Below are 15,583 nucleotides of genomic sequence, written 5' to 3' on the forward strand. Positions count from 1 at the left end.
TAAAAATAAATTAAAAAAAAAAAAGAATCAGGCAGAACAAACACTTGAGCAGAAAAACAAAAGCTTGGTCTGTATCCCCATCCCTTCCTCTGACTGTATGGTAGGCACAGTTGACTTGTATTCTTGTTGAGCAGTGGGAGAAGACTCTTGTCACTTTGGATTAACTTTGGCATGGCACCCAGCACCATGCCATGTGTCTAGGGGAATGTAATAAATATTTGTAACCTTTGGGAGCATCTGTCATCGCCTGCTGATCCCCATGCTTCTTTTCTACCATCTGCCCTCATCCTCATCTTTTTTTTCTTTTTTTCTTTCTTCTCTCTCTCTTTTCCTTCCTTCCTTCCTTCCTTCCTTCCTTCCTTCCTTCCTTCCTTCCTTCCTCTAGTACTTTTCTGGGGAAAGCTTGAATTTAGATATCTTAGAAAATATGTTTTCTTTAATGGTATGGCTCTGGGACAGGTGAGTCCTAGAATGGGTAGGACTGAAGGCAGTGATAATGCAGCATTTAGTCATCTTTTGGGGAAGTTCTGATCAGGAACCCATTTTGGGAGCTCAGGCTGTTGTGATGACCCTTCTTCTCATATTCTGTTCTGAGTCTCCTGTTGTGGATAAATACTAGATCTGGGGAAGTCATACAGTATATACAAAACCTCTGAAATAGAAGAAATAGAACAGCTCAAATAGAGTCCCAGAAAGAACATCAAACATAAATGTTCTGACTCAACGCACCTTTTTAAGTTTGTCGTTATTTAATCAAATACTTTGTAGAGAGATTTCACGGAGATCAGGAGCCTAGAAATGTTGATATGTAGCTGGGGTAGAAAGGAAGAAATTAATTTGTTTTCAGTTAGGATTTATAGTCAAAGGATGTTCGGTGAAACAGCCATTTCCAGACACAGAAGGGAAAGACGGTATCATTTAGTAGAGAATAATTATGCCTTGCATTTGCATAGTGCTTACTGTTCCAAAAATATTTTCACATACGGTTTTAGCCTCCTGGTAACCCAGTGAGATAAGTATATTTAACTCCTATTTTAATAGATTTGGAAACGAAGAGGTGTTAATTGACTTACCCAAAGTCAGTAGCTGGTAGGTGTTAGAATTAGGACTCTTTGCTCCTAAGGACCCCAGACTCCTTTCTGTTATACCTTTTCTGAAAATTTTATGCAGCAGCATGTAGGCAGGTTTGGCAGAAAAGGGAAGTCCTAGGACCAATTTTAGTGATGCTAAAGGCAGATCTGAAATTAAGAGTCTGAAAAGCAGTATAACTTCTCTGCTTATATGGAAGGGGAGGTGTTAAGCTTGTGCCTAGAGGTTAGAATGTTTGTGATCTTTTGATCATTCTGTGGACTGATAGGGAGGGAGGCCTTGGCACTCACTGGTGAACTTTCAGATGGAGCAGTACCTGCTGTAGCATTTTTTACAGAATTATTCCTTGGATTCTGTGGTGCCAGTAATTTTCTTCCTTCTTAACCTTTGTCTCCAGGAGCCTCCAGAAGATGATGCAAACATCATTGAGAAGATTCTGGCCTCTAAGACCGTCCAGGAGGTTAGTGGCTTATGTGTCAGCTTTTCTATCACAGGTTCTCCCCACTGTGAACAGAGGTTTGGCTAGAGAACCTGGAACGGGCCTGATGGGCCAGAATGAGAGCAAAGCAAGAATATTGTCTGGCTAATCATTCTTTTATTCTTTTATTATTTATTATTCTTACCCCCATGGAAGATTTTAGGTCCTAAAATTCTTAAATATTTGAGTATAGCCCCAAATAATTTTTTTCCTCCATTGTGATGCTAGCAGAAGGTATTTGTCCCTTAGTTGCTGCAGCCCAGGGAGAGTCCTCAGGGGGCCAAGAACAGAATATGGAAAAAGAGTCGTGCTGAAAACCTTTGGAGGGCGGGTTCTTGAGATATTTCTGCACTGCTGTGGAGGTCCAGAGAGCACACCTGGGGTGAAGGGTGTGTTGTTGCTGGTGAGAACATAGTTTTCTCTTCAAATATTTATGAGAGCAGACTTCCTTACTTTGAGAGTGGGCACCACTGATGTTTTGGGCGGGTGGTCAGGGGGCGTGCCGGAGACCCGTGTTTTCACTTGCACACCAGGCTTCAGGCCTGACAGCTCTCAGAGCTCTGGGCTGGTTTGGGTTTATCAGCTGAACGCTGGCGCAGCCTGGACCTTGCAAGGATACCAGAAGGGTCATTTTCTCTTTTACCTCCTGGCTAGCTGTGCATTTATCCTTAGGGAGAACTGCTCCGTATCTGTCAGGGAAAGAACTGGGAAACCGAAAACATCCTCAGGAAATGTGTATGAAAAATCACGCAGAGGTGTTGATTTACCTGTTTTCTTATGCTACATCAGGGCGATCTGTGCAGATCTGAACTATTAACTGCTTGCTGTTGGTTACAGGTTCACCCAGGAGAGCCCCCATTCGACTTGGAGCTATTCTACGTTAAGTATAGAAATTTGTACGTGTATTTCATGTGTTATTTCTATTTGGATTTTATGTGAATAAAATTTCCTTTCCCTCATCACATCGTCTTCTGTATTTTCCAAGAATGGCCCCTGAGGCCTGATCCATGGATCTCGATTGACTCAAGTTCACCTTAGGCAGTAGTACTTACCTTTGGCTGTGCAGACAGTCACCAGGGAGGCCCTTGGTCCCCTCAGGACCAGCTGACTCAGACTATGGGAGTAGATCCCAAGGACTCAAGGACTGGTACTTATTAAAAACTCCCCGAGCCATTCGCATTTGCTGCTGGTGGAGAGCCACTGTCCTGTAGCTCGTACTGTTTCCCTCTTGCATTTTTCTTTCTTCCTCTGCCTCTTGCCCACTTCCACTAATGTGTGTTAATGACAGCCTGCCTCTGCCTGCCCTCCTTCTGCTATCAGGCAGTTTGTGTAGAAGCTGCGGAAGGATCAGTCATTTGGAATTAATTGCTGCATTGTTATGTTTTGTTGTTGGGTTAGCGCAAGGCCCTTCACAGCCCAATCTCTGGCAGTTTCCCCACAAACCGCTACTTCTGGGTTAGAGGGTCACCCTGTTTGCTGAAACACTGTAGGGCTCAGTGGTGTGGTGGTTTGCACTGGTCTCACAATTTGTGTGTCTTTGGACAGTTCCTACTTGCATTGTAAATGGGCCACAATGGAAGAGCTGGAAAAGGATCCTCGCATCGCACAGAAGATCAAGCGATTCAGAAATAAACAAGCCCAGATGAAGCACATTTTTACTGAGGTGAAACAGTATTCACCAACTAATTTGACCACTGCTCTTCTTGCGGTATTAAATGCTGAGTTTAAGTTTCTTTAAGTCAAAGTCCTGTACAGATCTGTTGCTCAAGTCATGTTGCTAAATGTGCACTGATTTGCAGCAAAACCGGTCCAGGTTTAAGGTGAAGGAAAAAAATTATCCACCAAGTTATGAGGATTGAGCCTTACAAACTGGCAATTCATAAGAACATGCATCTTGGTCAGAAAATCTATAAATAGCTAGGGCGAGAGGAATGTGCACACGACTCTTTCATTCCCTCCTCTCCTTGCTTCCCCAGATGATAAGTTCAAATGACTTAAAGTTTGAATGTAAAAAATAAAAACAAAGCTAAAATATTAGAAAGTAAATAAGTAAGTAAATTTATATAAGCTTGAGTATTTTTAAATATGGTACCTACGGTGAGAGGAAGCATTGATGGATTTGGACATTAAACAAGTCTGTAATATCTATATATTAGGAAATACTTCATTCAAATCTTAAAGTAAATAGTTAGGACATATGTGCATCATACACATATGTATATTTCCTAATTATATACTTATACATATATATGTGGCATACATCCTTTTTTTTTTTAACGTTTATTTATTTTTGAGAGAAAGAGCATGAGCACGGGAGAGGCAGAGAGAGAGGGAGACACAGAATCTAAAGCAGGCTCCAAGCTCCGAGCTGTCAGCACAGAGCTGGATGTGGGACTGAGCCAAAGTCGGGTGCTTAACTGACTGAGCCACCCAGGTGCCCCATGTGACATATTTTCTTTTTATCCAGCAAGGGAACCTTACTGCTTATACACACATACACACACGACAAATAGCTTAAATGATAAGGAATGATTATCACTAATCCTACAAAAGTGCGGTCAGTGTCACTAGTAGTCAAGGAAATGCTAATTAAAATAGGAAATTTCTAGTTTTTGTTTACCAGGTATTTGAAGGCTTTATTATTATTTTTTTAATGTTTATTTATTTTGAGAGAGAGTACGAGTTGGGGGGTGGAGCAGAGAGTGGGAGAGAGAGAATCCCAAGCACGTTCCACACTGTCAGCACAGAGCCCGATGTGGGTCTTGAACTCAGAAACCATGAGATCATGACCTGGGCTGAAATCAAGAATCGGAGGCTTAACCGACTGAGCCACCCGGGTCCCCCTGAAGGTTTTAAAAATAAGTATTACCCACCACTGGTAAGGGTGTGGGTAAGAGACACTCTTGTGTCCAGTGGGTGGGAATATACCCTAGTAAGACCTGTCAGAGCAATATAGCAGCAGGCATGAAATGTCTCAAAAAGTTCACATCCTCTGTCCCAGCAATTCTAATACTGTCATGTATTTTAAGGAAACCAATGAGTCTTTGTGCAGAATTAACTGTGATATTGTCATTTATATTGATGGAAAATTGCAAACAAGCACAATATTAGATAGCAGACATTTGCTAAATTATGTATACATCCCATAGAGCAGAATACTGTGCAGCTAGGAAAAATGATATTGGAGAAGAGTTATTAATGACCTAAAAGGTGGCTTTAGTGCTGTCAACTGTTGTTAGTTGAAAACGTTAGGCCCCCTCAGTGTGTGGCAGAAGCCGGTTTGGGGGTGCAGGGGAAAAGAGGCACCATAGCAATACATGGAGAATGTGAATATGCATAAAAACACTGACATCATTTTCTCCAGTTAGTGGAATAATGGTGACTTTTAATTTTTTCTTTTTTGTGTAACATGTAAGTTTAAATTTTTGTGCAGATAACTTTGAAGAAAGGAAGGGATAAAGATTACTCTTAAAATGTAGTGGCAAGCACTAGGCCTCAAGTGCACTCAGGTGCCATGAAACCATCGTGCGTTGCTGCAGCACTTAATCAGCTCCTTCTGCATGTTGCACTCCTTCTCCGCAAGTGACAAAACATTATTTTAGGATAATGTCAGTAAGCATCCTTCTTGTCCCAGGGCGCGGTCCTTTCTCCTTAGCTGTAGCACTGGGCCCCAGCCCTCTCCGGGGTTGCTTTAAAGCATATGAGGGCTCTTCCTCATGTCATCGTTCTTCTCGTAAAGGACTGGGGGAAGAAGACAGCTGGAATTGCAAAACCGTCTCGAGGCCCCGCTGGATACTCTCCTCCCTCTGTTCTTGGAACATTTTATCAGCACCTCTATTTTAGCAAGTATTTGCAGTGTAGTAACTTGTTTACATGTCTCTTCCATTTTAAGCCCAATGAGACAGACAGGGACATGTCTTTCTTGTATTTCTATCCCTGGTACTCGCCATGGGGTCAGTGCTCAGGAAATATTTGGCTGCCCCCCTGGTAAGGGGGTGGGGGTTGCCTTATGCTCTTCCCCTGCTCCAGACTCTTTAGCACATTTTCTTGAAATAAAGTCCATACTCCTTAATATAGCCTACAAAGCCCCATGTGTCTGTTTTCTGCTTTGTTCTCAAGGGAGTGATTTTGACTGGGCTGGGGATGGAGAGCCAAAGCTATATTTCAAGTGTATAGAAATAACGTGCCAGGAGCTCATAACTTGTGTAGGAAGGCAAGGCTTTTGAGAAGATTGGAGGACATCCTGAGATTAAGGAGGAGGAGAAATGGGGAGTAGTTCTTATAATATGGTCTTCAGTCTTGACCTGTTCAACATTTTTATTAATGACTTGGATTAGTGATATTCTAATAAGATCAGCAATAACTTAGTTTTGACTAGAGCTTCTTCATATCCATTATTTCCAGCTGTTTCATGCGGTAGCTAGGGGCTTGTGTGAAGGAGGCTCAGACTCGAGAGGCTGAGACTTCCCACGCTATGCAGGGGTAGAGGCCTTCAGACTAAGCCCGGATTCCTGAAAACCAGACTCAACGCTAGGAGAATAAATGACAAAATCAAAAGTTCAGGTTTAATGGACAGGCTAGGATGAATGATATACAATGGCAGTAAATAAGTGTAATGTCATACATTTGTATTTTTTGTTAATGTTTATTTATTTTTGAGAGAGAGAGACGAAGTCCAAGCAGGGGAGAGGTGTAGAGAGAGGGAGACGCAGAATCCGAAGCAGGCTCCAGGCTCTGAGCTGTCAGCACAGAGCCTGATGTGGGGCTTGAACTCACGAACTATGACATCATGACCTGAGCCAAAGTCAGACGCTTAACTGACTGAGCCACCCAGGCGCCCCACATTTGTATTTTTTAAATCTTTACAACTTCTGGGTAGGGAAAACGACTGACTGGCAGCTCTAGGGAGAAGACACTGCCCACTTAATTACAAGTTTCCTGTTGGTCAAGAGTAGGGCGTGCAGCTGCTTAAAAAGTAACGGAAATCTTAGGACATACCAATGGAACAGTCCTGCTCTGCCTTTTCTTTGATTCCTGAGTGTTCTGTTCCTTTGGGTATCAGGGTTCAGTGGGCCACTTTGGGGGCCCCAGTGCAGCTGCAGGAGGACAGCAACACTGGTGAAGGAAGCCCGGCTGAGTGATTGTCAGCAGACCTGGAAACTGGACTGCACGGTCCTAGGAGCCTGGGCTCTTGGAGCCAAACTGCCAGAGTGCAGGTTCCACTGCCCCCAATCCTCCCCTCCCACAGAACTTGTGGTGGCCTTGGGCCATTTGTATAAGCTCCTTCAAACCCACTGTCATCCTCTGTGTAAAGCAGAACCCCTAATAATATCAGCTTCACAGAATTCCTGCAAGGACTAAATGACACCGTGTTTACAGAGTGCTTAGCACAGTGCCTGGCCCACGGTTACTGCTCATAAATGTTAGCTCTCTGTATCGTTAAGGGATCTAGAAACCTGGAGCCCGAACAACAGTTGAGCACCTTGGGTAATTTCACCCAGATAGGGTGGAGGTTGTGGAAGAGCCGGCATAGAAGGAAAATGAACTTTGTTACTGTTCCTGTGGAGACAGCAGTCCAACCAGTGAGCCCCTGTTACAGGAAGGAAATAGGCTGTAATTTAATAATAATAAAGGTAAAGATCATGATGCCACCACTGAGCAGGCAGAGACAAAGCTGTCTTGGCAATGGGTCAGGTCTTAGAGGGCAGTACATTCCCAAACAGAGAATAATGGAATCTGAGGGAGCGTTGCCAGGGGTGTTATAAAAAGTATTCCTGTGTTGAAGATGAAACTAGATAGCCTCTAAAGTGCCTTCCAGCCAAAGGGGCAATAAGAACATTCTAGCAGTCCAGGAGGATGGCTTCTGGGTAAGAAAGACCTGGGTAAATGTTCCACTTCGCACAGCTCTGTGGCTTTGGTCGCATTACTTATTTAACCTCTCCAAGTCAGTTCCCTCATCTGTAAAGTAATTATTGTGTCTAGTCCATAAAGTCGTTTTGAGACGTAAAGCACTTAGCATTACCCTGGACACATGTTAAATATTTCCAAGTGATGCTTATTGTTTTGTCAGTGCGCTTTTGGGGAAAGCATAATGCACATGAAGGAAAACAAATCCTAAGGGTGAATTTCTACCAAATACACACATCTGGGTAGCCACCACCTAGATCAGGAAATAGAACATTATCTGTCCATCAGAAGCTTCCCCTCATGCCTTCTTCCAGTGTTCATTATTATTATTATTACTGGTATGTAAAAGAAAAACTGATTCTGAGTTTCCAAGGGTTATCTTTGGAATGAAAAGCAGTAAGAAGAAAAGGAATCCTTGTGCTGGTTTTTGCATAGTACTGTAATGACCTTTAGGGAAGTTTATATCTGGCCCTGATATAACCTGGAAATTCAGTCACGGAGAGCAGGACTTGGGGACAGGGAAGAAATGTCTGTGCTGTGACTTTATTCGCAAGCTACCCCTTCCATTCTGTGTTTCCTGATAGGGCCCAGAGTAGGAGGTCACCTACAGATAAAATACTGAGTGTTGGTTTTGAGTGGAGGGGGACACTTGCTGAATCTTCTCCTTTCTTTGCACTAGCCTGATGAAGACTTGTTCAACCCAGACTATGTAGAAGTTGATCGCGTCCTGGAGGTGGCTCACACCAAAGATGCAGAAACAGGAGAGGTGGGTGTTTGGCTATTTTGACTCACCCAAGGTGAGTCCTTCTTACTACAGATTTTGCTTGTTTTATTAACATATGGTCTTTGTTTTAACGGCATTCATGTGTTACCGGGTAGGTTTTTCAGAGGTTGGCCAGAGTACTATTGGCTCCTCTAATCCAGTAGAAAGAACATAAGCTGCTATCCTGTTTCCCACCAGGAGGTGACACATTACCTGGTGAAGTGGTGCTCACTGCCTTATGAAGAAAGTACATGGGAACTAGAGGAAGACGTGGATCCTGCAAAAGTTAAAGAATTTGAGTCTCTTCAAGTTCTCCCTGAAATTAAACATGTGGTAATGTATCTGTGTCTCTGTTTGGCACCTCTTATAACATGTAACTTTATGAACTTGGCAATGTTGGATGGCTTTTGGGCTGTGTTCAGAAGTCATCTTCATTGGTGTCTTGCCTTTGGCCACTATCCATTGAACCTGCACTTCAGACTTTGCTGGCACTCAGATCAGCATTAGATCTAGGCTCTGTTTTGGTGTATGTGACATCGAAGAACCTTGAATATGAACTTAAATTTCTTGGTATATGGCTGCTACATGGGATCAGTAAGACAGAATGTATAAGAAATGCCTGAAATGTTTCCTGTTACCTTTTGCTCCATCAGTGATCTTTTTTCTTTGTTTTTATCCTTTGCCTTTACTCAACTGGAATATTTTAAGAGGAAGAGCTATCTTTTATCTTTATATCCATGAGTTTCACAGAGAGAACATGGGTTTTCAGTATGCATTTATTTCATCCGTTTGTTTTTCTGATTCTGAAGAACTCCCACCAAGATGCATAAATGTCCTAAGGTACCTGACAAGTAGGTGTATACAGAGTGTTCAATAATTAAAAGGAGGTAGAATTAAGATAGAGCCTGATTAAGATGTAACTCACTTGGGAAGAGAATCAGAGTTGTTGAACATGGCTACAGAGTGGAATTTTATGTTTCTGCTTAAAAAAAGAATCACCATTTTGGGGCACCTGGGTGGCTCAGTCACTTGAACATCCGACTCTTGATCTCGACTCAGGTCGTGATCTCATGGTTCATGGATTCAAGCCCCCTGTGAGGTTCTGTGGTCACAGTGGGGAGCCTGGTTGGGATTCTCTGTCTTCCTCACTCTCTGCCCCTCCCCTGCTCATGCTCTGTCTGTCTCGCTCTCTCCCTCGCTCTCTCAAAATAAATAAACATTTTTTTCAATTACCATTTTTATATGAAAAACCCTTATCCAGTTCCTTATTAGTATTATTTGTTGTTTTTACGTCACTGAAAAGTTAGGATTCAGAAGACAAGACCTCAACATTGAACTTAGATATCTGTCAGAGCCCACTCAAGAGCAGTGTTTGTTTTAGGTTTTTGGCATATGAAGTGTATGGAGAAATCTTGAGGTGCAGAACTGTGATTAGAAATCTACATAGTTTGGGGGCACCTGGGTGGCTTAGTCGGTTAAGTGTCCGACTTTTGCTTAGGTCATGATCTCGCGGTTCGTGGGTTCGGGCCCCACGTCGGGCTCTGTGCTGACTGCCGGCTCAGAGCCTGGAGCCTGTTTCAGAGTCTGTGACTCCCTCTCTCTCTGACCCTCCCCTGCTCACACTGTCTCTCTCTCTCCTAGAAATAAATAAAAAACATTAAAAAAAAAAAAAGAAATCTACATAGTTTGTAATCGTGTTTTGTTACATGACTGGTTGACTGGTTAATAAATGTCTCTTTCAGTCCTCTCTTATAATGTTGGCTGTTGTTAATTCAGTGCATCAGCCAACTATTAAACGTCTCCCATTGGTTGACTCTTGAGTGACATAGAGTAAGAAGGAAGCTGCACGCCAAACCCTCAGGAGCACACAGGTAAATGGAAGAGGTATGTGTGTGCGTGGACACACATGGCCCCAGACTAATTGGGATGTGTGGCCCAGTGCAGGGACAGTCAACTAGTGTGGGGGCAGAGAGTAGAGAGCATTTCCATTCTGCAGCTAATTGTAAATTATTATCTTGAAGTGATCAGCATTCTCGGCTCGAATCCGCTTATTTTCTCAGACTGACTGACTACACAGATTTGGCAAGAATGTGAATTCTCAAGTGTCTTCAGGCAATTTCACTTTTCCTTTACTTCTTTGCTGTTGCCATGCCGCTGTTCTCATATCTCATGAACCATGCTAGTATTTCACACTTGTCTCTTTGTTTCTAATTTATTTGTTCTCTCATTTAAAATGCACATTTTGGAAATGTTATCCCAAAAATTCTAAATTGGAATGGCAGCTAGCAATGTAATTAAAGCTGTCTTTTTATTTGTTAAGAAAAAGACTGGCTCCAAATGGTAGTTTACCTGAATAATTTTGTTTTAAGTTTTTATTTAAATAATCTTTACTCCCAGCATGGAGCTCGAACTCATGACCCCGAGATCAAGAGTCACATGGTCTTCCGACTGAGCCAGCCAGGCGCCCTGTGAATAGTTTTTTAAAATTTTATTTTATTATTTTGACACAGAGTGAGAGAGAAAGCTTGAGCATACATGAGGGGCAGAAAGAGAGAGGGAGGGAAGAGAGAATCCCAAGCAGGCTCTGCGCTGTCAGCACAGAACCTGACATGGGGCTCAAACCCACGAACTGTGAGATCAGGACCTGAGCCGAAATCAGGAGTTGGTTGCCTTACTGTCTGAGCCACCTAGAACCTCCGCGCTAAATAAATTTTCAAGGGGATCTTACTCTGGCTTTGAAGTCGAGAGATGATCCTACCAGTCTTGATGAATAGGACATTTTTCATCTGAAAGCTTTTTGGTAGAAATTGATTACATATAGGTAAAATACAGAATTTTTGGAAAGCAAGAAATGACATGGTTGGTGATGATTGTGCAAAGAAAGACAGTTTTTTAACAGGCAGAACCTGCCTTGGGAGCTCTGAGAATCAGTTCTCCTCTTTCAAATTTAACTAAGTAGCCACCCTTGGGTAAGTTCTTTCCTATAGTCTGTACCACTTAGGAACAAACCAAAAACTTGTAGCTCATTTCAGGTCTTATGCTCAGATGGCTGAAATTTCTGGCCAGTAAGTGATGTTAAATTAAAACCTTTAGCCCTGGGAAAGAGGGAAACCCAGAGGGGTGACTAGATGACAGAGTGATGCCTCTGCTTTTGGAATATTACCAAGGCTGCAAAGTAGAAATCTGCGGTGAAATTCCATCCTCCAGCACTTATAATGCTGAGAGTGAGCCACTAAGTCACTGGAGGAACATTCCAGAAGGCCTCCCCACAGTATCTAGTGAAGTAGGAGAGCATGCCTGATTAAAGAGGTACAAGGACTTGGGGGGCCAGCCTGACTGGTTCCCGTAGGTTAAGAAGAGTATATTTTCTTTAAGGGAACAGAGCAAGAGGGTTTATATAGGAATATCTGCTTAAAAGCTTTTTCTTTAAAATCATTATTTTTTACATAATAAATTATTTTGTCCCTTTTTTAAAAAAAGCACCTATACTTATATGCTCTTTAATATTATTCAACAGAGTCCTATTTTAAAGGGCTTAGCCTAATTGCAGCTGTAGTGATTTTGTAGGTAAGCTGTGATGTGGATTTTTCTGAAAGATCATGGACAGATTACACTTACCTCCAAATGTCAATGATGTAATTGGGGATATTTTGTTAATTTTACATGCAAATGGTTTAGTTTCAGATAATAACATATTTCAGGTGTAAATTATATTGTTGAACTCCAAAGTATAATTACCAAAAATTAAAACTGTTTAGAAGACTTATAGTCTCAAAATTCTCATTTATAACTATAGTAAAGCTAGGGATTTTTAAGACTGTAAACTATTAACTTAGAGGCTCAGTTTGTCTAAAAGCAAAACAGGCAAGTCACTTTCCAAATAATATAAAGTCTATTGAATAAGATTTTTGGATGGGAGGCCTCCACACCTGAAGGTTTAAATTTTCCTCTGATTATAATTAAAATTCCAATGGCAGTTTAAGAGAACTTGACAAATTGAGTCTAAAGTTATTCAGAAAAGTATACAAGATAGAATAGCCAAAGCACTTTTGAAAAATAATTCCCTATCAGATAAAAGGCTATAGAAATTTAAAAATTTGCTTTTATTGCAGTACTAGACCATCTCGTGAAACAGAATGAAAAATCTAGATAGAGCTCCATGGATATATTAAGACTTAGCATGTGATGAATACGGCGTTTCATATAAGTAGAGAAAAGATCAATTATATTTAGAAATCAGTGTTTCATATGGGAAAATAAAATAAGACTGCTATTATGTTTATGGGGAGTTTAAGGAATTTGCAGTTTTGATTTTACAGGCTTTTTGCCTCATACTGACTCTCAGACCTAATCAACAAAATATTTGACCCACTTAGCTGATGCAACATGCATAAAGAACTACCAAAAAGAAATTATCTGTAGAGACCAAAAACCCAATACTGGCTTGCAGGGAGATAGAGGTATTAAGTAGGAATGACATTTAAGAGTTTGGGTCAAACAGTGTAACACCAAGACTTTAGGTGGGTGTGTTTGTCTTCTTCATTAATTACTTGCAAATTTTATAGAGGTTTTTTTTTTAATTTGTTTTAATGTTTATCTATTTTTGAGGGAGAGACAGACAGAGGGTGAGTAGGGGAGGGGCAGAAAGAGAGAGGGAAACACAGAACCTGAAGCAGGCTCTAAGCTCTGAGCTGTCAGCACAGAGCCCAACACGGAGCTCAGACCCATGAGCCATGAGATTATGACCTGAGCCGAAGTTGGATGCTTAACCAACTGAGCCACCCAGGCGCCCCGAGGTTTTCTTAGTTTAATCTGGTGAAATCAAAAAAATATGGGGGCCGACTACACATTAGTCAGAAAATAGTAGCTGCAGTTTGACGCTGGCTTTTGGACAGTGTTTTGAGGTTTGCTGCCTTCCCCATTATTATCCTATGTCCCTATTCATGTTCTGCTCCTCAGATCTTATTCTCTATGCATTCTGTGTTTTCTGCCTTCGTCCCCTAGGAGCGGCCTGCTTCAGACTCCTGGCAGAAGCTGGAGAAGTCTCGAGAGTATAAGAACAGTAACCAGCTCCGGGAGTACCAGCTGGAGGGGATGAACTGGCTTCTTTTTAACTGGTATAACAGGTGAGGAACCAGAACCAGGCATGTCCTCACGGACCCAAGTGTTTATACCTGGAGCTAGACTGTCCCCTCAGCCTGCCCAGAGCGGCAGTAGCAAGGTGGTGAGAGAGTGCAACCTAGCCATCAGTTTAGGGTGCTCATCTTTGCATCAGATGTGCATCAGGTGTTTCTCCAACCAGAAGGAATGATCTTTAGGCATCATTAACTTTGTGCTGCTTTTTTCTTGGCCATTCCAGCCAAAAGGTAAGACTCAACCTAGATGAAACGAAATCCAAAAGGCCTTTTATCTTTTAAGTCTTTAGCAAAAATTGGCTGTAAAAAGGAATAAATCTGGATTTTAGCCCCAACTCTGCTACTTGTTTGTGAGCCCTGGATGTTCTAGACTTGGGCTGTAACTCTCAGTTTTGGACTCTTTGTGCTTTAGGTCCTGTCAGAATCTAGGTGAAACATGAAATTTGAGATTTTTGTAACATACCAGAGGATTCTAAAGCCAGCTCGCTGTAGTGGAGAACACACAAGGTGGGATCCTGGTGACTTGTGCTCGAGCATAGTCTGTGCCACTTACTCACTGAGCTGCTTGGAGTGTGGCTCACACGGCCTTTCCAGGGGTTGGGTTCCCCATGTGTACAGTGAGGAGTGAGACTGACAGTGAGACCGACAGGGGCCACACCCTTCCAATGTCACAGCTCTGTGCAGTCTGTGATTCCAGATCACCAGAAGAGACCAACGTTCTTACTCTGACAAGGAATTTATTGTGTGGTTGAAAGTTCACCCTTGATGACACAAAGAGCAGACCATGAAATTCACATAACTTAATCTTTTTTATTTTTACCTTGGCTTCCATGAAGTTCGTCAGGTACAGAAATTGGCTCGGGTTTGAGGCATATTTTTTCTCCTTGTGTCTCACTGTTATTTTAATGTTTGGTATTTTCAGTTTATATTTATATGGACCTCTTTTCCTGTATTTTCTCCCAAGTTGCTATAATTCCTTCTTGGAAGTAGGCAGGGTGTGAATCCAAAAAATAAGAACTTGCTTCAGTTGCATCTCTGGGAAATGCTGATAAGGTCCTTCAGTGATGACCTTATAGGTCAGGGTGTGCTTCTGAATTATGATTTTAGTTCTACCCAACCTCTGCCGCTTTCCTATATCAATGATCGATTATCTGTGTTTCTTACACTGCAGAAAAAATTGTATTTTGGCTGATGAGATGGGCCTAGGGAAAACCATCCAGTCCATCACATTCCTCTCAGAGATATTCCTCCGAGGAATCCACGGTCCTTTCCTCATCATCGCCCCACTCTCCACCATCACGAACTGGGAGCGAGAGTTCCGGACGTGGACAGAGATGAACGCCATTGTGTACCATGGCAGCCAGATCAGTAGACAGATGATCCAGCAGTATGAGATGGTGTACAGAGATGCACAGGTGAGCCTTACATGGGTCTCAGAGACCTGGTGACAGCCTGATGTCATTGTCCAGAACAGCCTTCCCGTCACTTGTCTTCAGGAGTTTTAATGCCCTGCACCTTGGGTTATTCTTGACTGACTTTGTAGAGTCTTATGTTTATTGAGGCCAACTTTTGTTTCTCCTTGGTAGTTTAGTTTGTGATAAAACACGAAATTTGTAAGGCATGCTTGCCACTATCTGACATAGGCCAGAGGCTCTTTTTAGGATACTGAAAGCTTGGCTTCTTGATTGGCTTATGAAGTTGCTTTTACATGCTCAGTGGAAAAAGTGAGCAGAAGAATTAGTGTACAGGGGGTGGGTTCCTAGCCAGGGGGTTTGGAGAGGTGTTAACACATTCGACAGGGAAGGATAAAGAGAAGGTAGGATTCACATTGTTAAAAGTACAATCGATTGTGGTGTTTGTTTGGTTTTTGTTATTTATAATCCCTTTACTGAGTATGCTTGTAAGCCTGTCTGGCCACTGGCTTTTCTAATCAAGCAAGGTGAAAATTAAATGAATCCAGCCAGAGGGAAGCCAGTGCTCTCTCCCAGGGACTTCATAAACAGCAAAAGGAGACACTTGGAAGAAATTTATGATGTGCTCTAACACGGTGCAGCTCTGCTCTTTAAATGTGATAGCAGCATTAAGATAGATGAAAGAGATGTGTCCTGTCTGGTAGCTCTGGTCCCAGGTGAATCAGGAACATTACTTTGAACCTGTGCTAGAACCCAGTTACAAGGTGAAATTAACCATATCTGAAAAGGAACAAAGAAG

At 42.2% G+C, this 15,583-nt stretch overlaps 1 protein-coding gene across 3 annotated transcripts in view; it reads left to right on the forward strand.

The window, feature by feature from the left end:
• Positions 1–15,583, forward strand: part of CHD6 (chromodomain helicase DNA binding protein 6) — a 197,955-nt gene that overhangs the window by 96,551 nt on the left and 85,821 nt on the right. For all 3 annotated transcript variants that reach the window (XM_077778892.1, XM_077778893.1, XM_077778894.1), the window contains 7 exons: positions 1,487–1,549; positions 2,405–2,463; positions 3,113–3,230; positions 8,154–8,240; positions 8,436–8,570; positions 13,242–13,363; positions 14,544–14,787. In XM_077778892.1, coding sequence (XP_077635018.1) covers positions 1,487–1,549; positions 2,405–2,463; positions 3,113–3,230; positions 8,154–8,240; positions 8,436–8,570; positions 13,242–13,363; positions 14,544–14,787 — 828 coding nt within the window. The remainder of the gene's footprint in view (positions 1–1,486; positions 1,550–2,404; positions 2,464–3,112; positions 3,231–8,153; positions 8,241–8,435; positions 8,571–13,241; positions 13,364–14,543; positions 14,788–15,583) is intronic.

Source organism: Crocuta crocuta, unplaced genomic scaffold (assembly GCF_008692635.1).
Source record: "Crocuta crocuta isolate KB4526 unplaced genomic scaffold, BGI_CrCroc_1.0 scaffold248, whole genome shotgun sequence".
NCBI classification, from domain to species: Eukaryota; Metazoa; Chordata; class Mammalia; order Carnivora; family Hyaenidae; genus Crocuta; species Crocuta crocuta.